Below are 24,573 nucleotides of genomic sequence, written 5' to 3'. Positions count from 1 at the left end.
GAAAGAACCACACGTCCATTGCTATCTAGTTAGCGTCTAGGGGATTTGATGAAAGCAGCTCAGTCCCTGGAGTCTGCTCAACTCTGCAAGCACAGATGGAATCGATGGCCTGGCAAGCTCCACTGAGGCCTGGCCCCTGCCTGAGGACACAGCCAGCCCCCTCCTCTTGCTCCGACCAGGAGCTCAGACCACAGCAGCAGCCCAGCTTCCTGGGCCAGCTGCCTGGGCCCCCTCCTCTCCCTGGCGCCCTCACCAGGGGCTGCTGCAGCTGCAGCCCTGGGTTCCCAGTCCCTGGCTGCTCTCTCCCTATTCTGAAGCTCAGGTCTCCGAAAGTGGCAGCAGCTCCCATGACAGCCTTGCTGTGGCTGCGTCAGCTCCCAGGTACTCCTCTGATCTCCACACCAGCAGAACAAGGAGGCTTCATAAAGGAACTGCAGAACCCCTGCCTGTGTGCACATCCCCCAGACAGTCAAGAACTCAGAGGGAGCCGATGCTACTGTTTTATTGCAGGAGGTGGGGTTGTGTGTAGCATGTACCAGGGCTACCAGAAGCAAGAAGGAAGGAGGGAGGGCGGAGCCCCCTGCTGAGCAACAAAGGCCTCCTGCTCCCTTCTATGTCTGTCTCCTGGCGCAGGCGCATGGGGAGACCGCCCCCAGGGTGGAGGCCACCAGTCCAGGGGTGGGAGCACTACAGGGGGTGGGAGTAGGAGGCGGTTGGTGTGACTGGCCAGGCACAGATCCCTAGGCTTCTTGACACCTGGAATTCACCAGGGACATTCTGTCCTCCCAGGGAACTTCATAGATCTGGAAAGAGCACAGCTGTTTCTGTGAAAGGGAAGAGAGGAGGCCAATCAGTGTGAGTTACAGTTAAAGGGGAAGACGCTCAGGCATGAGATGTCAGAGCCTGGGTGAGGAGGATGGAGGTGAGACACTGGGTCCACACCCACCCCTGCTGAGTCCCAGAGCACCGAACTAGAATGAATAGTGACTGTTCCATTGCCCCTCCCAAGGCTCCAAGTCACCAGGTGGCATTGGGCCCTCACCCCAGCCTGCAGGGTTTCTGTCCCAGCACAGCCCTTTGAGGAGCAGCCCGTGCAAGGCCTCCGGAGCCCCAAGGGTGCAGGGCAGGGGGTGGCGACTCGATTCCCCCAGCTCCTTCCACCTCCAGCATCCAGGCCAGCACTAAGAGGGGCCAGAGGGAAGAGCCCAGGGCAGGGCAACTCCCCCTCAAAGATCTGAGGCTGGGGCAAGGGTGACAAGGGGAGTACGGCTCTCCCCTGAGTGGAGACTTCACAAGAACCAGCAGGTCCTTGGAGAGGCTGGTGTTGGGTGAGCGGGGCAGGTCCAGGGCTACGCAGCTAACAGGCCTCTAGGTCCCACTAATCTGCTTAGTGTTGCTGTGGCTGCGGGCAAGTGCCTGAGGCTGGGATTAGACAGAGCCCCTTCTCCCTGCCCAGCACCCAGCCCAGCAGCTGCTTCTTCCTGTTTGACAGGCAACACCCCAAAGAAGGTAGAGTTGACCTCTCAGTAACCATGCCCAAGCTAAAGCCTTCCCAGCAAATCAAATACATCACCCCCCTCCCTCACCACCCCATCTGCACACACATAGGCAACTATGTAAACTCACTTGGACCCCTCATCCTCATGGATCTATGTACAAACCCCCATACTGCTCCCACGCATCCACACAGGGTCACACATCTCCCTTAAACCTCCCTGCACACACTGACACATGTGTGTACACACGTGCACCTTTCCTCATGCACACCTGCATGCACACACCCCCAAGTACGTGAACATGTACACTTCCATGCATACATGGCTCCCCACATGCCCACCTGTACATACACATACCCTCCAAATATGGGTAGGGTAGAGGCTGACACATACGCACTCCTCTGCAGTGCATGACTGGCCCGGGACCCCCATCAGGAACGTACCTTCTGCAGTTCTGGCTGTTCATGGAAGGCGCAGGTGTCCAAGTTGGGCTGGGACTTGGTACATGTGGTTCGGCCCAACTCTACATCGAGGAAGTAATTCATTCCGGCCACGACCTACACACATGAGAAAACAGGACGCACGGACAGCGCTCCCCATCAGTTTCATGCACGCACAGCACTTCACTGTGGCTGAGTCACTGGACTTGCTTGGGGCTTCGTGAGCTGCCCATATGTCACCACAAGGCACACAAGTCCCCTCTTCCTGTCAGCCGGCAGTGTGCTGGGCCTCATGCCTGCTCTTAAACATTGTTTTCTCTGTGCTGGGTAAAAGCATTCATTGAATTCTGCTACCTGGGGTTCAGGGGCAAAGGAACACTAAATCTTTTCTAGGAAGGCTGTCATCTGATGACAACATTTCAGCTAACTTCAGAAAATCTCATTCCCTCCATTTAACCTAGATTTATTCCTTCATTTAAGAGTAGGAAATGAGGTGCTTCACACACAGAGATGCTTTGGCTCAATGGGGCCTCCCGGATGCCACCATTTTAGGTGTGAGATTCGAGCTACTTTTCTAAAGTCAGCAACACACCTGCGTGTCTTACAATTGCAGACTAGAATTGAACCCTTTCCCTGCACGGGGTCTGTCCCAGACACAACGTGGCCGAGCTGTGGAGAAACCTGGGATGAGGGACTCTGAGACCAGGGTGCTAGACATTGCCGCTTGGAACCAGGAGGAACTGCTGAGATCCCTCGAGTATCAGTTTATCCATATATAAAAGAGGCTTCCGGGCCGGATGGTCTGCGATGCCCTGTGCTTCACTCCAAGTTATTGTCATGCTTGAAAGGGAGGTGCAGGCCAGCAGGGACCACCGCACCAGGCAGTGCACCTTGTATGCAGGGTGAGGGCCCCAGCTGACAGCTGCAGGAGAAGGGGGCTGGTCTGGATTCCTTTGAATTTCCAAGAGAAGATGGAGGAGCTCCAAAGCCTGTGTCACTATTTGCTGCTCTGCCATGGGATGCACGTCAAGCTGGGCCCAGTAGCCCTTCGAAGCTCCCTCCTGACCTGACCCCATCCAATGCTCTGCTGGGTGACTGGTGTCCTCATCTGGCTGAGGTCTAACTCTGCATCAGCTCGTAGAGGCAGGTTCAGGCATGCTCCACCCCAGCAGGGACTCAGCTGCCCTGGGCTGTAGCGGGTGGCCAGCCAAACCGAGGGTGAAGGCTGCTAGCCCTAAGGGGTTGTGCCCAGGGCCGTGACTTGGGGAGGGAAGCAGGGCTCTGCAGAACAGGGAGCCAGGTTCCCATGTGGCCCCTGCCAATAGGACTCAGGGAAAAGGATAAGTCTCATGGCCTGGGTCTCATCCTGAGCAGCATCAAACCCACCCAGAGTCAGCACAGTCTCCACCCACACCTGCTGGACCCTGGGAAATGGCACGGTCGTGTCACAGACACAGCGGATCCTGCAGGTTAAAGGAGGCTGAGGGGACAGACAGTGGCTGCAGGGCATAGCCCGGGAGCACCCTTAGGCCTGAAGGCCATCAGGGGAGACTCAGGGAAAGCTGAAAGAGTCTGAGCATTAGATCATGAATGTGTCAATGTTGATTTGCTGGGAATGCTCTTGGGAGTTGCATGACAAACCAGGCTGGAACTCAGGACCTCTGGGGTGGTGGCAGCACCCACCTGCTCTCTGGCTCGCAGCACCCGCAGTGGGCGTCTGTAGTACTCATCTTCGGTGGCCTTGTTGTACTCGCTGATGGCGAAATGAAGGGCGTGCTGTACTTCATCATCATTGAGGTCTGCGTCATAGATGCCACCTGGGATCACCCTATCCTCCTCCTCGGGGCTCCAGGCCTGGGACCCAGCCAGGGCGGCCAGCAGGAGCAGCAGGGTGCACAGGGGCTGGGCCATGGGCTCCTTAGAGGCAGAGCACAGAGCTGGAGCTGCAGGAGAGGTGAGAGCCTGAGGTGGTGAGCCCAGACCAGCAGGCAGCTGTGCATTTATCCTGCTTTGGCAGGCCAGCCCCACCCCTCCATGCCACGCCCCTGATTCCTCCTCCTCTTTCTGCCCATCCCCTGTTTCTCCATCTCTCTTTTCACTCCCCCCCCACCACAAGCTCCCACCCTGCCTAAGTTCCCCCGGCCCCTCCCAGGCCTCCTCCTCCGTATCTCCCTCCTCCCCACTCCTGTCCTCACTATAGCCTCCCGGAGCCATGCCTCTCTTCCCCTGGTGCTCCCAAGCTTGAGTCACTGGCGTCTCCACAGAGGTGACACTGCTCCTTTGACACTGCTCTATGAAAGCAATGTGACCTCCTGTTTATTCAGAAAAGGGAAAAATACAGGGTTTGGCCTTCGGGGTCTTCAGATATCGGGGGCATCCAGGAGCCCTTGGTCACTGTCACTGAATCTCTGGAGCAGGGAGGTTATTTCAGAAGGTTCCAGAAGACCCTGTCCACACCCTACTATGGAGAATTTCTTTGCCAAATGTAAGGGAATTAACCTGTTTGGAAAAGGTCACTGGGTTCTCTTCTCATAACTCATTATTCAGTAAACCAACCTGTCACCAGTTACTCCCTGTGCCAGGAGGTCTAGGAGTTGAAGACGGAACCTGGATGATGAGCCATAGAGGTGACGCTGCAGAGCTGCTGCCCAACAGAGATGTGACATGAACCCAGGAGCAACTGAAAATTTCTCGTAGATGCATTTTAAAAGATAAGAATAAATGGGTGAAAGTAATGTTTAAAATATTTACTGAACCTAATCTAGCCACAAGATTACTTTAGCTAATGGGAACAATTATTAATGAGATAGTTTATGTGGTTTTTTTTTTTTTCAGTTTTGTAAATCTTTGAAATTCCCTGTGTATTTTTTACACTTAGCCCAGGAGTCATTTTGGACTGGCCCCGTTTCAAGTGTCCTGTGGCACATGCGGCTGGTGACTATGGAACTGCACAGTCCATTCCTTACACAGTGTGTGTAGGGGATGGTAGGTTATGATCAACAATTAGGATTAGGGAGTTATACTCACTTTGTTGGAAGTGAAGTAGAACAGGGGCTAGAGAGAGACCAGTGGACCCTGGTCAGGGAGGTCTCTACGAGACTGGAGAGGTTGAGAAGCCCCAGGCAGTGTGGAACAGCCAGTGCAAAGGCCCTGAAGTGGGGTTGGGCATGTCTGCTCCAGGGAAAGGAAGCTCCTGGAGGGGGTGTGAGCAGGGAAGGGAACGACCTGGAGTCTCATGGTAACTGTCGGTGGGGCCGGGTGGAAGGTACACTGGGACCCCTGGCAAGCAGTGTGGGTGTCAGGAGAGGGAGCAGCAGCCACAGGATGAATGTGGGAGTCCACGGGCCTCTCTTGCTTCTCTCCTAGGGAGCCATGCTTCGGGCTCCTTTCCTCTGCGCACTGCTTGGAAGACTCACCTGATATTTTAAAAATTGCCTTGAAGGAGGTAGAATTTACATACAATAAAATGCCTAATAGTATGTGCTCCACATGGAGGATTTCATAAATGCATACACCTGTGTTACCACTTTGTCCAGACCTGTGACATCTGCCTTGCCCCAGACATCCCCTTTGCTCAGTGTGGCTTTCCAGTGGCCCCCGAGTTACTTCATTGCCAGGATTGTGAGTTATTCTCCCCAGACTGAGAAGACCTGATCAGTTGGGTGCCCTGTGGGGTGACAAAGTCCCCAGCTCGGGATGCTGCGGGCCTGGGCTGGAAAGTGACTCCAGGAGTGGGGAGGGTGGAAGGAGGCTCTGAACAGACAGCTGTTCCATTTGTTCTCTCAACCACACCCTCCACGCCTAAGGTGACCCTGTGGCAAATGCCCTTATGGTGAGGTGGCAGCTTGGCCAGAAACACCAGGAAACCCTGGGCCTTTGCAGGGCACCCAGAGGACTCTCCTGGGAGTGGTCAAGGTGAGGGTTGGCCAGGATCAGCCCAGACCTGCTGTCATCCTGGGGCTCGGCCATGGCTGCGGCTGGATCAGCAGGAGCCCGACAGTGGAAACAGTATTACTCTTGGGTGCTCATGTTCAGTATTAGGACAGGGGACCTTGTTACCCAAGGCCCAGTGACCATTTCACCCCACTGCGAATCCAGCACCCCTAGAAAGCCATGCAGCCCAGCAGATACAGCAGGTGGCCCAGGGATGGTGGTTACTGCTGGGTGAGGGAGGGAAGGTCTTCAAACAGGGCTGCACATATGCCTCCTAGTTAGACAGGACATGGGGAGAGATTCCCAGAGAGGGAAAGAGAGGGAAGTCCCAAACTAGGTGCTTGTGAGCACAATGGTCATCTCCAAAGGGTAGGAGTTAATTCTCCTCTGTGGCTCCCACTTTCCCGGGAGAGCTGGGAGTCCATACTCAGGAAGACATGCTGTGCAGAGGGTAAGCTGAAGGTCAAGCAATCCTGTATTTTTTTTTTTTAATCAGTGGAAGGGAGATGCAGGTAACCCAAATAGCGAGAATGTGCTGGTGGGTGGAGTGTGAGGGAGGGAGGCCAGAGTGCTGACCTGTGCCCCGTATGTGATGACACCTCCAGTGGTCATCTGTCAGGATACTGGCCGGCACTGCCCGGAGGGTCAGCTGTCCTGATGCAGCAACCTCTCTAATCCCAGTAGGAAAGATACCAGTGTAGGTTGCTCTCAGGAGTAGGTACGAGTGTGATGTCCAGTAAGGAGTGATAGGAAGTGGCAGGTTAGGGTAGCTGGCCAGCTGCTCCAGATGTTTGATGACCGTAGGCAAATGTTGTGTCTGTCGTGCATCTGGAGAAAGAGGCTACGTTGTAAAGCATAGTGTCTGGGAGTTCAGACCAGCAGAGATGAGCAGACTTCAGCAGTGATGTATCAACATGTTTGAAAATGATGGAGTAGCCAGGTGTGGTGGTGCACCTGTAATCCTAGCTAATTAGGAGGGTGAGTCAGGAAGATTCCTTGAGTCCAGGAGTTCCATTCCAGCCTGTGAAACAGTAAAACACCCGTCTCAAAAAAAAAAGTGACAGAACACTTTGTTCCCTGATTTCTATAGTCCACAGTTTTAAGGACACACTAGGAGGGGGACAGATAGCAACCATGGACTGAGGAACAAGCCTGGGGCCTCCAGCTCCCATGTAACCTGGAGGAGTCCAGCTGCCCAGGAGGGGGCACGTATTCCTTCTGCCACGTGACGAAAGAGAAAGCTGTGTTCCCGTAGGCTGCGTGGGTGACTACTGATCCGATCATCTGAATTAGCAGGATGGGAAATTAGGTGAGTGGCAGAGGTTCTCTGTAATAAATGACCAGTAATAAGTGAACGCTAAACAACACTATAATAAACAAACGACCAAGCGCAGAAAGCATCACCTAAAGGTGCAAGTGGTGAGGACAAGCTGGCCAAGAGTTGAGATTCTGCACATCTGGGTTTTAAGCAACTAACACTTTGGTGTATAGTAGTAGCTGAGACTGAGCAGCCACAGGATTTGGTGGCTTCTCAAATGGGAAGCCCAGGAGCCCCCTTTATGGAGTGCCTGGAATTCTCTGGGGTCAAGCTCGTCTCGTTCACACTCCATCGCTCCTTCTTTTCTCCTTCTCCTCAAACATGGCGGACACGTGGATGCTTCTCAACTGTGAGCCAATGTCAGTAACACATTTGGCTCTTCCACATCATTAGGAAACTGTGATACACATAGGGAACCCAGCTGGTAGCTCCCGCAAGAAAAGGCGACAGGGCAGAGCCCAGTGCCTGAGGTCCTATTGTTTTGCACTCCATGGAGAGAAAGAGAATCCTTCTCAGGCACCAGTAGGTGAACAGTATTCGTGGTTTTGGAATGCAAGTTAACATTTATTTTTCAAAAAGAGTATTTGTCAGTGCAGATTCAGTGACTGAAGAACTACATAGGAAGGGAGGGGAGTAGAGGCGGCCTCCAGGATCTCGGGCGGCTGGCTGCTGCAGGCAGGGATCCGTCTGACTCCCTGGGCTGCAGCCTGCAGAGGCCTGGACACGAGGAAAACAGATGACTCTGAGGAGGTGAGTAATCTCCTTGACATCGCTGAGTGGTCAGATTTTCTTATCCTGTTTGGGTCACTGTTGGCACTTCCCTGTCACTGTTTGTGTAACCTTAAATATCAATTCCTTTAGCAAAGTGCAGTGACGGTGGAGAGTGGTTCCTGTTCCTGCTTGGAATCCTGCTAAACTCAATCACTGAGTGCTGGAGCTTGGGGCCAGAGGCCATCAGGACAGCCCTGCCCTTCCCGTGACCCTGCCTGCTCTCTCCTCCTGTCACAGAGGAGCTGGATCCAGCGACAAGACTCACCTTGACCAAAACTTAGTTAGGTTCTTCTGAGCCTTCATCTCCCCTAGTCCTCAACCCTAGTCCCCAGCCCCTACCTCCTGTTCTTGCGAGGGCTGCATTGCCCAGTTTTAGGAAAGAATCCTGCTAAGTCAGTTTAGAAAGAATCCCTCCATCCTTGGTATCTGATCACTCTCAACATCTGATCAAGTTCTTCATTCCTTAACTTTGATGTCTAAGGCTTTGTCCTGCCTTTAGCAACAATATTGTTAGATTAGTTTATCCAGAAACTCCTACCTTTGTTGTCTCTGCTTAGTAATTCCCATCTATTAACCCCACCACCCTGATCCTTGGTTGTAAATCCCACTTCACCTTGTATTGAGAGTTGAGCTCATTCTCCAACTCATTGTGAGAATCTTTACACCTATTGCAATAGTCTCGAATCATCTCTACCAAGCTCAGGCTTCAAGCAGTGAAGCTCCACATCCTCTTGCCCATAATGTCATTACTGGACATCCTGCAGGCTCCAACATTTCAGCATGTCCAGTGTTACAATCATTTTGGCCCACACCCCTGCCTCCCATCGTGTATCCCCAGTTTAGTTAATAGCCACACTATTCCCCATGGTTCTGCCCAGAGATGTAGTTGTGACCACCGGCAAGTTATTAAATCTCCCAGTGCTTCAGTCTTGCCATTTTAAAAACAAGAATACAATGATTCCCAGTATCCATGAGTTATTATGACAATGGGCTGTGTAATACAGTGCTGCATGATCTCGTTGGCCTATGGCATTGACCAGTTATTTTGCTCACATCTGCAGTCCAGCTGGGAGTAACTGACCTGGGATGGGATTGTCTGGACTGGCTCTGGTCCACATCTGTCATCCTTCTCCAGGGACCAATGGCGGACATTTTTCATATTCTCACATGGCAAGAGCAGTGCACAAGAAGGTAAGCTGAATTGCACAAAAGTATTTCAAGCTTCTGGTTACTTCACACCTGCAACTCTCCCTTGGCTAAAGCAAGTCACATGGCCAGCCCAAAGGGAAGTGGTCGTGAAGTACACTCTGTCATGGAGGGTGGAGGACAGGGAGTGAGTATTTAGAAGAATAATCTAATATGCCCCAATAATGTACCACACTGACTCATAGGGGTGTCAGGGAAATCTTATGAAATGCTTGTGAAGTGCTTGCTACAGTGCCTGGCATATCTATATTTCTAGCTATCTATCTGTCAGTTAATCTAATCTGCCTAACTAATCTGGCTATCTGGGTGTGAAAGGAAAATAAATCTCAGAACCCCTAAATCATTCAGCCAAAAGGAAAAGTCAAGCTGGGAACTGCATCGGGCAAACGTGACTCTCATTCTATTCCCAAATAAGGTAGCTACAAAGATTTAAAAACTACGTCCTCCCTCACAATTTGCCCACAAGGAAATTCCTTGTGGAGAAAGGACGGACAGAACTCAAAGTCATCCCTCTGCTCACATGAGATTGTGAGATAAATGCATTATCTGATTGCTTCCTTTGCCCTGTTGTTTCACTAAATACTGTAAATTGCTTATTCAGTTAAAGGTTAATCAGAAATTCAAAAGAATGAAACTATTTGTCTTTTATCTACCTATGACCTGGATGCCCCCTCCCAACTTCCAGTTGTCCTGCCTTTCCAGACCGAACCAATGTATATCTAATATATGCTGATTGATGTCTCATGACTATCTAAAATGTATAAAACACGCTGTAACCTTGGACGCATGTAATCAGGGCTTCTTGAGGCTGTGTCATGGGAGTGTCCTTAACCTTGGAAAAATAAACATTCTAAATTGATGGAGACCTGTCTCAGATACTCTTGGTTTACAAATGGAATCTATCTATTTACCTATCAGATATATTTAATCTATCTATCTATGTATCCATCCATCGTGTTTCCTGCTTATTTCTCATTGTTCACTAACCAATAAAAACTGAAGTCCTGTGACATTCTGTTACCTGTATTTCCAGTGTGTCCTCCACACTGCCACAGCTATGAGAACGCTCATGGCTCTCTTGTGACTGTCCAATCTTTGAGGAATCTTCACTGTACTCTATGCCTCCACTCCTGTGCTGTTCTACTCACTGCCACAAATCAGATTGTGATCCTTGGCTCACAGCCCTAGGCTTCCAAGTGTCCTTAAATTGAAACTGTGATGAGTACTTGGCATCTAAACTTGTCCCTACCTGTCCCTGCCCTCCTTGGTGCATCCTACAGGCAGGTGAGCTCTGGCTTGGCCTTTGGGGTGAGATCTTTTGAAAGGCTGATCCTCTGGGGGCAGCTTGACGGGTTTGATAGTTCTAGTGCTATGAAAATAGGATGGAAACTGGTGAGAAGGCAGATGGAGAGCATGAAATGTAGGCTGGATTCGAAGGACAGGGCTGCACTCCACATGTCCCATGGCAGTTGCGGACACCAGCAGAAACCACAGTCTATGAGGGAGGAGATTTCCTCCTCTCTGGACCCCACATGGGGTGGACTGTGGGTCTCTGTTGGGAGTGGTGTTCAGAGCATCCTGTACACATCAGTTACCTGCTGCTGCATCAGAAGCCACCCCAAATCTTCCTGGCTGAAAGCAACATGATGTGTGGGTTCTCATGACTCTGGAGCTATCTGCGGCTCTTCCACTGGTCTTGTTGGGTTCACTCAGGGGCTGCATTCAGGTGGGGTAGGCTGGAAATGTGCTTAGTTGCAACAGTGGAGTTTCATCTTCAAGAACGTGTGAGGATACTTTTACTTGAAGAGTAGTTCTAAGATCATTCTAGGAGCCCGGCACCCAGGTGTGGCCTGGCGCCAGCCATTGCAGACTCCCACCTTCTGAAGTTTCATTGGCCAAAGCAGGTTACATGGCCAAGCTCAGAGTCTAAGAGAGTGGGCGGGGCCTCACAGAGTTAGGGAGCTAGGCCTGGTGCATTGTGGGGCTTCTTGTGTCCACCTCCACTTCCTGCATGGAATCCAGGAGGGAGATGTGGGTTGGAGCAGTCCGATTTCAGAAAATGTATTTTTAAAAGACTGTTGTTTGAGTAAAATTGGTCTTCCCCTAATATCTGGATAGAGTTGAGGTATCCCAGAGGAAGGTACTGAAGCCAGGAGTCAGGAGCTGTATTCAACTTGCCCGTACTCATTCATCATGGGATCTGGTGAAACCACCCATTCCAGGTTGCCTTAGAAAGTTCTAAATATGGGTCGCCATTCCAATATGGCCAAATAGGAACAGCTCCAGTCTGCAGCTCCCAGTGTGAACAACAGAAGGGAGGTGATTTCTGCATTTCCAACTGAGGTACCTGGTTCATCTCATTGCGACTGGTTGGACAGTGGATGCAGTGTACAGAGGGTGAGCCAAAGCAGGGCAAGGCATAGCCTCACCTGGGAAACACAAGGGGTTGGAGGATTTCCCTTTCCTAGCCAAGGGAAGCCGTGACAGATTGTACTTGGAAAATTGGGACACTGTTACCCAAATACTGTGCTTTTCCAATGTTCTTAGCAAATGGTACACCCGGAGATAATATTCCCTGCCTGGCTCAGTGGGTACCATGCCCACGGAGCCTCACTCACTGCTAGCACAGCAGTCCAAGACTGAACTGTTAGGCGGCAGCCTGGCTGGGGGAGGGGCATCTGCCATTGTTGAGACTAGAGTAGGTAAACAAAGTGGTTGGGAAGCTCGAACTGGGTGGAGCCTACCACAGCTCAAGAAGGCCTGCCTGCCTCTGTAGACTCCACCTTGAGGTGCAGGTCATAGCTGAACAAAAGGCAGCAGAATCTTCTGCAGACTTAAACGTCCCTGTCTGACAGCTCTGAAGAAAGCAGTGGTTTTCCCAGCACAGTGTTTGAGCTCTGAGAATGGACAGAATGCCTCCTCAAGTGGGTCCCTGACACCCATGCAGCCTAACTGGGAGAGACTTCCCAGTAGGGGCCAACTGACACCTCATACAGCCAGGTGACCCTCTGAGACGAAGCTTTCAGAGGAAGGATCAGGCAGCAATGTTTGCTGTTCTGCAGCCTCCGCTGGTGATACCCAGTCAAACAGGGTCTGGAGTGGACCTCCAGCAAACTCCAACAGACTTCCAGCTGAGGTACCTGACTATTAAAAGGAAAACTAACAAACAGAAAGGAATAGCATCAACATCAACAAAAAGGACATCCACACCAAAACCCCATCTATAGGTCACCATCATCAAAGACAAAAGGTAGATAAAACCACAAAGATGGGGAGAAACCAGAGCAGAAAAGCTGAAAATTCTAAAAACCAGAGCATCACTTCTTCAAAGGACCACAGCTCCTCACTAGCAACGGAACAAAGCTGGATGGAGAATGACTTTGATGAGTTGATGAGTTGACAGAAGTGGGCTTCAGAAAATCGGTAATAACAAACTTCTCCAAGCTAAAGGAGGATGTTTGAACCCATCACAAGGGAGCTAAAAGTCTTGAAAAAAGAATAAATGAATGGCTAACTAGAATTAACAGGGTAGAAAAGAATTTAAATGACCCGATGGAGCTGAAAACCATGGCATGAGACCTACGTGACACATGCACAAGCTTCAGTAGCCAATTTGATTGAGTGGAAGAAAGGATATCAGTGATTGAAGATCCAATTAATGAAATGAAGCAAGAAGAGAAGTTTAGAGAAAAAAGAGTAAAAAGAAATGAAAAAAGCCTCCAAGAAATATAGGACTATGTGAAAAGACCAAATCTACCTTTGATTGGTGTGCCTGAAGGTGATGGGGAGAATAGAACCAAGCTGGAAAACACTCTTCAGGATATTATCCAGGAGAACTTCCCCAACCTAACAAGGCAGGCCAACATTCAAATTCAGGAAATACAGAGAACGCCACAAAGATACTCCTTGAGAAGAGCAACCCCAAGACACATAATTGTCAGATTCACCAATCTTGAAATGAAGGAAAAAATGTTAAATGCAGCCAGAGAGAAAGGTCAAGTTACTCACAAAGGGAAGCCCATTAGACTAAAAGCGGATCTCTCAGCAGAAACTCTACAAGTCAGAAGAGAGTGGGGGTCAATATTCAACATTCTTAAAGAAAAGAATTTTCAACCTGGAATTTCATATCCAGCCAAACAAAGCTTCATGAGTGAAGGAGAAATAAAATCCTTTACAGACAAATGATGAGAGATTTTGTCACCACCAGGCCTGCCTTACAAGAGCTCCTGATGGAAGCACTAAACATGGAAAGGAACAACCGGTACCAGCCACTGCAAAAACATGCCTAATTGTAAAGACCATTGATGCTAGGAAGAAACTGCATCAATTAACGGGCAAAATAACCAGCTAACATCATGATGACAGGATCAAATTCACAGATAACACTATTAACCTTAAATGTAAATGGGCTAAATGCCTCAATTAAAAGACACAGACTGGCAAATTGGATAAAGAGTCAAGATTCATCAGTGTGCTGTATTCAGGAGACCCATCTCATGTGCAGAGACACACATAGGCTCAAAATAAAGGGATAGGGGAAGAGCTCCCAAGCAAATGGAAAGCAAAAAAAGCAGGGGTTGCAATCCTAGTCTCTGATAAAACAAACTTTAAGCCAACAAAGATCAAAAGAGACAAAGAAGGCCATTACATAATGGTAAAGGGATTAATTCAATGAAAAGAGCTAACTATCTTAAATATATATGCACCCAATACCAGAGCACCCAGATTCATAAAGCAAATCCTTAGAGACCTACAAAGAGACTTAGATTCCCACACAATAATAATGGGAGATTTTAACACCCCACTGTCAATATTACACAGATCAATGAGATAGAAGGTTAACAAGGATATTCAGCACTTGAACTCAGCTCTGTGCCAAGCAAACCTAATAGACGTCTACAGAACTCTCCACTCCAAATCAACAGAATATACATTCTTCTCAGCACCACATTGCCCTTATTCCAAAATTGACCACATAGTTGGAAGTAAAGCACTCCTCAGCAAATGTAAAAGAACAGAGATCACAACAAACTGTCTCTCAGTCCACAGTGCAATCAAATTAGAACTCAGGATTAAGAAACTCACTCAAAACCACACAACTACATGGAAACTGAATAACCTGCTCTTGAACGACTACTGGGTAAATAACAAAATGAAGGCAGAAATAAAGATGTTCTTTGAAACTAGTGAGAACAAAGACACAACGTACCAGAATCTCTGGGACACATTCAAAGTGGTGTGTAGAGGGAAATTTATAGCACTAAATGCCCACAAGAGAAAGCAGGAATGATCTAAAATTGACGCCCTAACATCACAATTAAAATAACTAGAGACACAAAAGCAAACAAATTCAAAAAGCTAGCAGAACGCAAGAAATAACTAAGATCAGAGCAGAATTGAAGAATACAGAGACACAAAAAATCCTTCAAAAAATCAATGAATCCAGGAGGTGTTTTTTTTTGAGAAGATCAACAAAACTGATAGACTGCTGGCAAGACTAATAAAGAAGAAAAGGAGAAAATCAAATAGATGCAGTAAAAAATGGTAAAGGGATGTCACCACCGATCCCACAGAAATACAAACTACTACCAGAGAATACTACAAACACCTCTACGCAAATCAACTCTAAAATCTAGAAGAAATGAATAAATTCCTGGACACATACACCCTCCCAAGACTAAACCAGGAAGAAGTTGAATCCCTGAATAGACCAACAAGAGGCTCTGAAATTGAGGCTGTAATTAATAGCCTACCAACCAAAAAAAGTCCAGGACCAGACAGATTCACAGCTGAATTCTACCAGAGGTACTGAGAGGAGCTGGTACCATTCCTTCTGAAACTATTCCAACCAATAGAAAAAGAGGGAATCCTCTCTCACTCATTTTATGAGTCCAGCATCATCTTGATACCAAAGCCTGGCAGAAACACAACAAAAAAAAAGAGAATTTTAGACCAATATCCCTGAAGAACATCGATGCAAATGTCCTCAATAAAATACCGGCAAGCCAAATCCAGCAGCACATCAAAAAACTTTTCCACCACGATTAAGTTGGCTTCATCCCTGGGATGCAAGGCTGGTTCAACATATGCAAATCAATAAACATAATCCATCACATAGACAGAACAAAAGACAAAAACCACATGATTATCTCAATAGATGCAGAAAAGGCCTTCAACAAAATTCAACAGCACTTCATGCTAAAAACTCTCAATAAATTCAGTATTGATGGAACGTATCTCAAAATAATAAGAGCTATTTATGACAAACTTACAGCCAATATCATACTGAATGGGCAAAAATTGGAAGCATTCCCTTTGAAAACTGGCACAAGACAAGGATGCCTTCTCTCACCACTCCTATTCAACATAGTGTTGGAAATTCTGGCCAGGGCAATCAGGCAAGAGAAAGAAATAAAGGGTATTCAATTAGGAAATGAGGAAGTCAAATTGCCCTGTTTGCAGATGACATGATGGTATATTTAGAAAACCCCATCGTCTCAGCCCAAAATCTCCTTAAGCTGATAAGCAACTTCAGCAAAGTCTCAGGATACAAAGTCAATGTGCAAAAATCACAAACATTCCTATATACCAATAACAGACAAACAGAGAGCAAAATCATGAGTGACCGCCCATTCACAATTGCTACAAAAAGAATAAAATACCTAGGAATCCAACTTACAAGGGATTTGAAGGACCTCTTCAGGGAGAACTACAAACCACTGCTCAACGAAACAAAAGAGGACACAAATAAATGAAAGAACATTCCATGCTCATGGGTAGGAAGAATCAGTATCATGAAAATGGCCACAGTGCCCAAGGTAACTTATAGATTCAATGCCATCCCCATCAAGCTACCAATGACTTTCTTCACAGAATTGGAAAAAACTACTTTAAAGTTCATATGGAACCAAAAAAGGGCCCGCATTGCCATGACAATCCTAGGCCAACAGAACAAAGCTGGAGGCATCATGCTACCTGAACATCAAACTATACTACAAGGCTACAGTATCCAAAACAGTATGGTACTGATACCAAAACAGATACATAGACCAAGGGAACAGAACAGAGGCCTCAGAAAATAACACCACACATCTACAGCCATCTGATCTTTGACAAACCTGACAAAACTAAGCAATGGGGAAAGGATTCCCTATTTAATAAATGTTGCTGGGAAAACTGGCTAGCCATATGTAGAAAGCTGAAACTGGATCCCTTCCTTACACCTTATACAAAAATTAACTCAAGATGGATTAAAGACTTAAATGTAAGACCTAAAACAATCAAAATCCTAGAAGAAAACCTAGGCAATACCATTCAGGACATAGTCATGGGCAAAGACTTCATGACTAAAACACCAAAAGCAATGGCAACAAAAGCCAAAATAGACAAATGGGATCTAATTAAACTAAAGAGCTTCTGCACAGCAAAACAAAACAAAAAAACCAAACAAAACAAAAACAAAAAACAAACAAAAAAAACTATCATCAGAGTGAACAGGCAACGTACAGAATGGGAGAAAATTCTTGCAATCTACCCATCTGACAAAGAGCTGATGTCCAGAATCTACAAAGAACATAAACAAATTTTCAAGAAAAAAACACGGAACTCCATCAAAAAGTGGGCAAAGGATATGAACAGACACTTCTCAAAAGAAGACATTTATGCATCCAACAGACACATGAGAAAATGCTCATCATCACTGGTCATCAGAGAAATGCAAATCAAAATCACAATGAGATACCATCTCACACCAGTTAGAATAGCAATCATGAAAAAGGAAACAAGAGATGCTGAAGAGGATGTGGATAAATACGAATGCTTTTATACTGTTGGTGGGGGTGTAAATCAGTTCAACCATTGTGGAAGACAGTGTGGTAACTCCTCAAGGATCCAGAACTAGAAATACCATTTGACCCAGTGATCCCATTACTGGGTATATACCCAAAGGAACATCAATCATGCTACTACAAAGGCACATGAACACGTATGTTTATTGTGGCACATTCACAATAGCAAAGATTTGGAACTAACCCAAATGTCCACCAAAGATAGACTGGATTAAGGAAATGTGGCAAACATACACCATAGAATACTATGCAGCCATAAAAATGGATGAGTTTATGTCCTTTGTAGGGACATGGATGAAGCTGGAAACCATTTTTCTTAGCAAACTGTCACAAGGACAGAAAACCAAACACCGTATGTTCTCACTCATAGGTGGGAGTTGAACAATGAGAACACATGGACACGGGGGGGAACATCACACACTGGGGTCTGTCAGAGGGTGGGGGAGTGGGGGAGGGATAACATTAGGAGAAATACCTAATGTAAATATCGACTTGATGGGTGCAGCAAACCAACATACACATGTATACATATGTAACAAACTTGCATATTGTGCACATGTACCCTAGAACTTAAAGTATAACAAAAATAAAAATAGAATCACCATTTGATTCAAATTCTACTTCTGGATATATACCCAAAAGAAGTGAAAGCAGGGATTCAAACATAATATTTGCACATCCATGTCCACAGCCAAAAGGTAGAACCAACCCAAGAGTTTATTGATGGATGATGAGTGGATTTACAGAATGTACTATACACATAAAACAGAATATTATTCAGCCTTATAAAGGAAGGAAATCCTGACATTTACTGCAACATTAATGGACCTTGAAGACATTATGCTAAGTGAAATATGCCAGTCACAAAAAAAAAACACTGTCTGATTTCATGTATATGAGGTAACTCGAATAGTCAAATTCATAGTGACAGAAAGTAGAATGGTAGTTTCCATGGGCTGGGGGTAAGGATAATGGTAGTCATTGTTTAATGGGACAGAGCTTCAGTTTGGGAAGATGAAAATGCTCTTTAGATGGATACTGGTGATGGCGGCTCAACAATGTGAATGTACTTAATGACACTGAAGTATAAACTTAAAAATTGTTAAAATGGTAAGTTTTTTATTATGTATATTTTACCACTGAAAAACCCATTACAATAGGCTAAATTAGTTTTTCCTTCGGAGTATTTCTTGCATCTGTCACATCCTTTTCAGTAGTCACAGGCACGGAAGTCTCATTTTATGCCAGAAACAATTCCCTGAAGGGCAAGGTCATTACCCGTCACCAAGATTGGAACAGGCAGGGCCTTCTAGTGGAAACCATCAGGGTTTGGAGCACAGATTTACCCCCAGGCAACAGACCCTACTCTCTTCCTGCAGGATCCTGCTGAACTGGGATCCAAAGGAGTCCCAGTGAGAGGCAGGACCGGTGCTGGGCTCTTCTAATGAGAGGAGAGCTTTCAGTTCTCAGAGGCAACCACAGCTTGGGAGAGGCGAGGTGCAGGCAGGATGCACTGATGGGCAGGTGGGCATGCAGTAAGGGACTGAAGCCCTGCTCTTTGTTGCCCTGCTAGGGATGCATTCATTGAATCAGAGGATCCTGGGTCAGGAGAGCTCAGAAAGACCTTTGGATCAACCCCCAGTGGTTACCGAAGGCCAGCCTGCAGAAGGCGCCATGGCTGTTAAAGATCCGGTTCCCAGGCCTCATTGCAGGCATTGAATTCATCAGGTAAGGCTTCAGAATTCATATGAACATCTACAGATTAAGCTCCCCAAGTGGCTTAGATGGGCAGCCAGATTTGAGTATTGTTGGTTCTGGCAAGGAAACACCAACAAGTCCATTGGAAGTATTAATAATTTATAATTTGTAGTTGGAGGATTTAAGTTTGAGTCCTGTAGGGCCCTATGGTCTCTCTATCAGCAAATAGCCTTTGGTCGTCTCTTCCAGGACCAAAGCCAACATGGAGACCAGCCACACTTCAGGACTCTGATACCCTTCTAAGTACACAGTAAAACATAAAAGGCTCTGGGGCAGAGCCCACCTGACCCAGGGCTGAGTTTAGTGCTCTGAAGTTCCACCAAGGAGTCTTTGTGGCTTATGTTTTGCTTTTTGGGTGTTTCTGTGTGTGTGTGTGTGTATGTGTGTGTGTGTACGCAAAGCAGGGTGAGTAAGCATTGCTGTGAATTCAGTTTTTCTAAGCAATCTTGCAACCTCAAGAGAATGTGCAAGCCCTGTAGAATAATATCCTGAAACAGAGTGGGGAACACAGAGATGGGGTACAGGCTGGGGAGCCCAGCAGACACATTCTACAGCCTAGAATTTGACTTCAAAGACTCTAGCCTTAAGTTCTTGAAATGTGTAGCAGTGGATGAAATATCCCCCATGATTATCTTAGACCATTTAATCTGGTAAACCTAAAACAAGTGCCACAAATTACTTCCCACGTGACCCACTGGATTTTCTGGGAGCTTTGCTCTCCTCCCACCCACTTCTCATCTGAATGTCCATGGTGGAGCACCCCTAAGGAGCAAGTCCTCTCAACCCAACCAATCCTCCTACCCCTGGCCCCCAACCCATATCACCCTTCTGGGTCTGAAAGACTCTGAATTCAAAGCTAAAATAAAAAAGAAACATTATTTTATTATTATCAAAGTACTGTCAGCACATGATAGAAATTGTAGATGAGCTTAAGACAAAAATCCAAGTCTCTATCTGCTCCAAGCTTCTGTTTCAGGGCTCAGGAGCAGGTTGCTATGTTCTAGTTCTCCTGGCGTCTTACCTCACAACTTCTCTAGACCGTAGGCCTACCCAACAATAACTGCACTTGCCTATTTCACAGAATATGTGTCCGGCCTGTGATGTGGAAGATGGCAATTGACCCATCCACGTATAACCCCACCTCCAATATTTGGCATTTAGATTTAAATATTGATATAGGTTATCTTTTGTCTTGAACCACTGTATGTGGATTTGGAGAAACATATCCCAAATCTAATTCCTTAGCCTAAAATCACATGGATTGTGGTGAGGCTTAAGGTAGATATTAATGTGTCAAGAATCACTGATGTGTCTGGAAAAGTAAAGAAGGTGGAAAATAGACTGAATCGGTTTTTGTCCCCCGAAAGGAAGTATTATCTCTGGCATGGGGTGAACTGCTTAAGGTTTCAAAGTAAGTGCCAATGTTGGAGATTTGAGGTTGATCTCTAAATAACACTTATTGAAGAAGTGGAAAATTTGGCTGAATCAAAGGAAAACTATTGCAAGAGATCCAAAAGGACCCTGAATGGAATCAGTTCCAGGAGAAAGCCGCTGTTGTCCATGCCTGGACAACCACTAAAGAAGGCAGAAAGAACACGTTTGTCAAATTGGCCAAGTCTAAAGAGAATGTTTTCAAAGAAGTAGAGGTAAACATTGTCCAAGTGTCAAAATGAAAAGTATTGAGAACACTGTGATCAGTGTGTATGAAGTGGCCAGAGGAGGACAGCCCCACATACCCTCTACAGAAAGGCTCACAGTGACAAGGGGCCATTGTGACAGAAATTAGAGTGGTTGGAATGAAAGGTTTTGAGGACCTCAGCTGATGATTACATCTGGCGCGTATCCCTGACTTTATTTTAAAATAAAACTTGCTCCCAATAGAGAAAAAGAGGAGCCCAGAGGCTGTTTTGACTTTAGAATGAGGACGGGGAATAGTGGGTCTTCTAACAGCAAACAGTCAAATCGTACTGTAAGAGGTCACACAATGTGACTGTATACGATCTCTCAGCTAAACTTGATCCAAAACCATAGGTGAGGAGAGAGGGCTTCGGAATGCTGACGTGCACCAGGTTTCCCAGCTGTAAGGCAGAACACAAGGACGTGAACCCAAGCATCTCAACACTTTCAAATGAAGCTTGGGAAAGTGAGTCTGGTTGTCAGAGCCTTTCGAAGAGACAATCATTATATTTAATTCTCCAGAAGAAACTCTCTTGAGTTCTGACCCCAACCTGACTTGGACCAAAAGTCTAAACTCAAAGCCAAACAGTAAAATGCAATTCCTTTTCTGTGCCTTGTCGACACTGTCCCAGACAGCCTGGTAATCACTGATGAGCTATGGAATCGTCTGCTCCTCTTTTTTGCCTGCCTACCCCTGGTGGGAGCCTGGACATTTGGGTCCCTCCGCAGCTTCTCTGCCACTTGCCTGCTGAGAAGGTTGTTATCAACAAGCCTGGCTTGTGAGGGATGTTCCCCCCAGAACTGGTGATGAGAATGAGCAGCACAAACACTGTCTCCGGAGGGCCTGGTCCTGCTGGGCCTCCTGCCAGTGCCTTCCATACATCTCCCCATTCATCTTCATGACAGCTCAGTGAAGGAGATACCACAAGAGTTCAATTGCACTGTTGTGGAAACAGAAGCTCACATAAAGTAGAAATGTGCCCCAGGGAATGCAACTAGCAAAAGGTGCAAATGAGACCTGAACTCACGTGTGTCCAACTCCAAAGACCTCCTCAGCTACTGCTTTGCCTCCTTCCGTGGAGTCTGTAAACCATACAAGTCATCTAAAGACTCCAGCCTCTACAATTGGAGCCAATAATGGTACTATTTCCTTGCAATCAGTCAAGATCTCCCCACTTATCCTGTCTGCAGTTCTGCACTCCCACCTCTCAGTGACAGACATCTGGTTCCTCCCCTTACTCTTCAGGACAAGCGCTCGTCTGCATCAAAAAGGTAATTTCAGCTTCCTAGGAAGAAAAGCTCCCTGCAAGAACCAATCTCATGTTTCCAAAGAATGAAGGAAGAGGGTGAGCTTGCAGGGTGAGGTGCTTGTGATAACAGTAGCATCAATAATCACGGCCAATACATGAAGCTTTTCCGAAAAGCTGGGATCCAAACTCAGACCATATGCCCAAAGAGAGGATCTTAGCAGAGAGCAGCAGCCCGAGGATGGGAGGCTGTGGCAGGGAGTCCGGGGCTAGAACCAGGGAACAGACCCATCTATTCTAGCAGGCAGGGCCCAGGAAGTGTGCGTAGGCCTGGGATGTGCCCAAGAATTTTTCTTCCTTTCCTGGCCGAGATCAAACAATGACTTTCTTAGCTCAGGCCTGTGCCTCCTTCATACAGCCAGTCCAATAGAAAAGACACTCAAAGGCAGCCAGCCTTTTGGGGAAAGGGGACTACGATAGAAATGCTGTTGGAATCAGAGGGTGGAGAATGAGCTGCTCCATTGTCAATGCTGGAAAAGCCAGCTGTGCACGCAGGCAGTGGGGGAGAGGATCGACCTTGGGATTCTGACCTCACACCACACAAACTCAGCCTCCGGTTGGATCGCACACCTAAGTGTGAAAAGTAAAAGAAAGAACATGGCGAAAGAGAACATGGAAGAGCGTAGGAAAGGATTGTTAAAATGAAAAATACAACAGCACATACCCTAAACAAAACATTGATACATTAAACTGTCTTCAATTTTTAAGAAAAATCTATATGATGAAAGAAATCAGGCCGCATATGGTGGCTCATGCCTGTAATCCTAGCACTTTGGGAAGCGGAGGCGAGAGGATCACTTGAGCCCAGGAGTTCAAGACCAGCCTAAGCAACATAGTGAGACCCCCCCACCCCCTCGACTCAAAAAAGGAAAAAGAAAAGGAAATCATCAGCACAGCAGTCCCTAATAAAGCTGAAAGGAGACTATCTCATATGCCTGCAATTTTCTTTGTGGCCTACCCTAGAGAAGCTCTCACACAGGTGCACATGAAAACTGGGACAAAGGTGCCCGTTGCAACCCCAATTTAAGAGGAAACGAATGGAATCAACCCAGTGTAAAATCAAGTCAGTAGAGAATGCTTTAATTAACCACAGTGTGTTAGTTATCATCACAAGCACCTGATCCTACAAGCTCCACCCTATTTCACCATTCTCAATTAAATCAGGAAGGACTTAATTAACTACAGTCCATCAGGACAAGGTCCCGGAGAATTTAGCAAAACACTGATAAGGAAGGAGCTAGAGCGACAAGTGTCAACACAGGTGACACTCACATATATGATTTGAGTAAAGGCCTAAAGTGGTGAGAAATACAGTCATTATTTATTCAAAATGTTAAAAACATAAAATGTAAAAATATATACCATTTTGGTTGACTGTTTCTATGTGAGGCTTAAATGAGTCAACGAGGCAGTGCCCAGCAAGAGTGAGGCTTGTAAGAATTCTAGCCATTGTCAGCATCATGAAAGAGAAAGCAACACCAGTTTACTTAAGCCACTGGTATTTGGAGTTTCTATGATGTTGAAACCTACATTTCACTTAGTGAAAGTGGAATTGTAGGCTGAGGCAGGAGGATCACTTGAGGCCAGTTCGAGACCAGCTTGGGCAACATAGTGAGACTCCATCTCTACAGAAAATTTTAAAAATAAAAAAGAAGTGGTATTATGACATTTTTGTACTGTTTTAAATTTAAATTAACTTAAAGTTTTTTAAAAACTAAAGTACTTAGGAAAGAAAACACTGGGCTGCGTTGGATGGGAGAGGATTCTGCTGGGAGCACAGCAGAAGCTTAGCAAACGCCCACTGAGGAGGGAAGGCAGGTGTGTCCGCAGAGGCCAGCGAACAGGAGGACTGCTGAGGGTGACTGAGGCAGCACTTCCTCTTCAGAGCAAAGCTCCCAGGCCCAGGGCAGCACCCCCGACCCAGCCAGGGTGAGGGACCAGCTGGACCCACAGGCAGGAGGAGAAACAGTCCAGGGGCCTTCTGATTTGCATGTGGTATGAGCGACCCCTGATTTAGGCCTCATATATTTAGTGGTAATGTTTGTATTTTTATTTCCCCTTTTGTCATTTTTAATTCAATTGTTATTTCTCTTTCTCAGTTTAAGTTTGCCATAGTCTCTATGAGATTAATTTGTTAGATTATCAAAACTCAAAGTCAGCTGAAGACAGCTAAGAAGAACCCCCCAGGTGGAAAAACTGGAGGAGGGGAGGGAGGAGCGGAGAGGGCCCTGGAATTCCCAGGCAGCCGCCCCCGCCCCTGCCCCCATGCCCAGAGTTGCCCCTTTGATGACTGCTGTGACAGCAATCACTGGACCACTGTGCTCTGAGTCCGGGGCTCCTCCCTGCCCCTGCTGTCTTCCTTTGATCTCCTGGATGCCGCCTTGTTTTCCAGCACACGGAAACCCCCCAGAATGCTGGCTTGTCTGGGGAGTCTCCTTGGGAAATGCCAAGCAGGGAGAACGGGGAGGGTCCTGAAGATGTGATCCCAAAGCCCAGCAGGCGATCCTGAAACTGGCAGGCCCCACTGAGCCTGGCCCAGCTTGAAAGAGACAGTGAGCAAGGTCGCACAGGACCTTTAGAGCATGTGGCTGAGTAGGCCGGGCAGTGAGGGGCATGAGTCAGACCCTGGGGAGAGCACTCAGCTGCAGGGTCTGCGGGAGCTGGGGAGAGTGTCCTGTGTCCCGAAGAGTCACTGGGCTTCCCCTGGTCTGCCACCTCACCTTCAGCTTCACAGAAAAGGGCCAGTGGCTTGGTCCTGGTCATTGCCAGCATTCTCTAATCATTCAAAGGAACGAGTCCAGAAATACAGGACCTTGTTTC

At 47.2% G+C, this 24,573-nt stretch overlaps 1 protein-coding gene across 1 annotated transcript; it reads right to left on the bottom strand.

Annotated features, from left to right (window-relative positions):
- Nucleotides 1–487: 487 nt before the first annotated feature.
- Nucleotides 488–24,304, bottom strand: LOC102116355 (cystatin-SA). Its single transcript, XM_005568168.5, has 4 exons — nucleotides 24,063–24,304; nucleotides 3,620–3,879; nucleotides 1,940–2,053; nucleotides 488–824 (listed from the first exon to the last, which is right to left on the bottom strand). Exons 2-4 carry the CDS (start codon nucleotides 3,845–3,847, stop codon nucleotides 741–743), a joined length of 426 nt encoding a protein of 141 aa, XP_005568225.3. The 5' UTR covers nucleotides 3,848–3,879; nucleotides 24,063–24,304; the 3' UTR covers nucleotides 488–740.
- Nucleotides 24,305–24,573: the final 269 nt, after the last annotated feature.

This window comes from Macaca fascicularis, chromosome 10 (assembly GCF_037993035.2).
Source record: "Macaca fascicularis isolate 582-1 chromosome 10, T2T-MFA8v1.1".
Taxonomy (NCBI): domain Eukaryota; kingdom Metazoa; phylum Chordata; class Mammalia; order Primates; family Cercopithecidae; genus Macaca; species Macaca fascicularis.
Note: the sequence above shows the minus strand (reverse complement) of the source record. Positions and strands in the feature narration are given on the sequence as shown.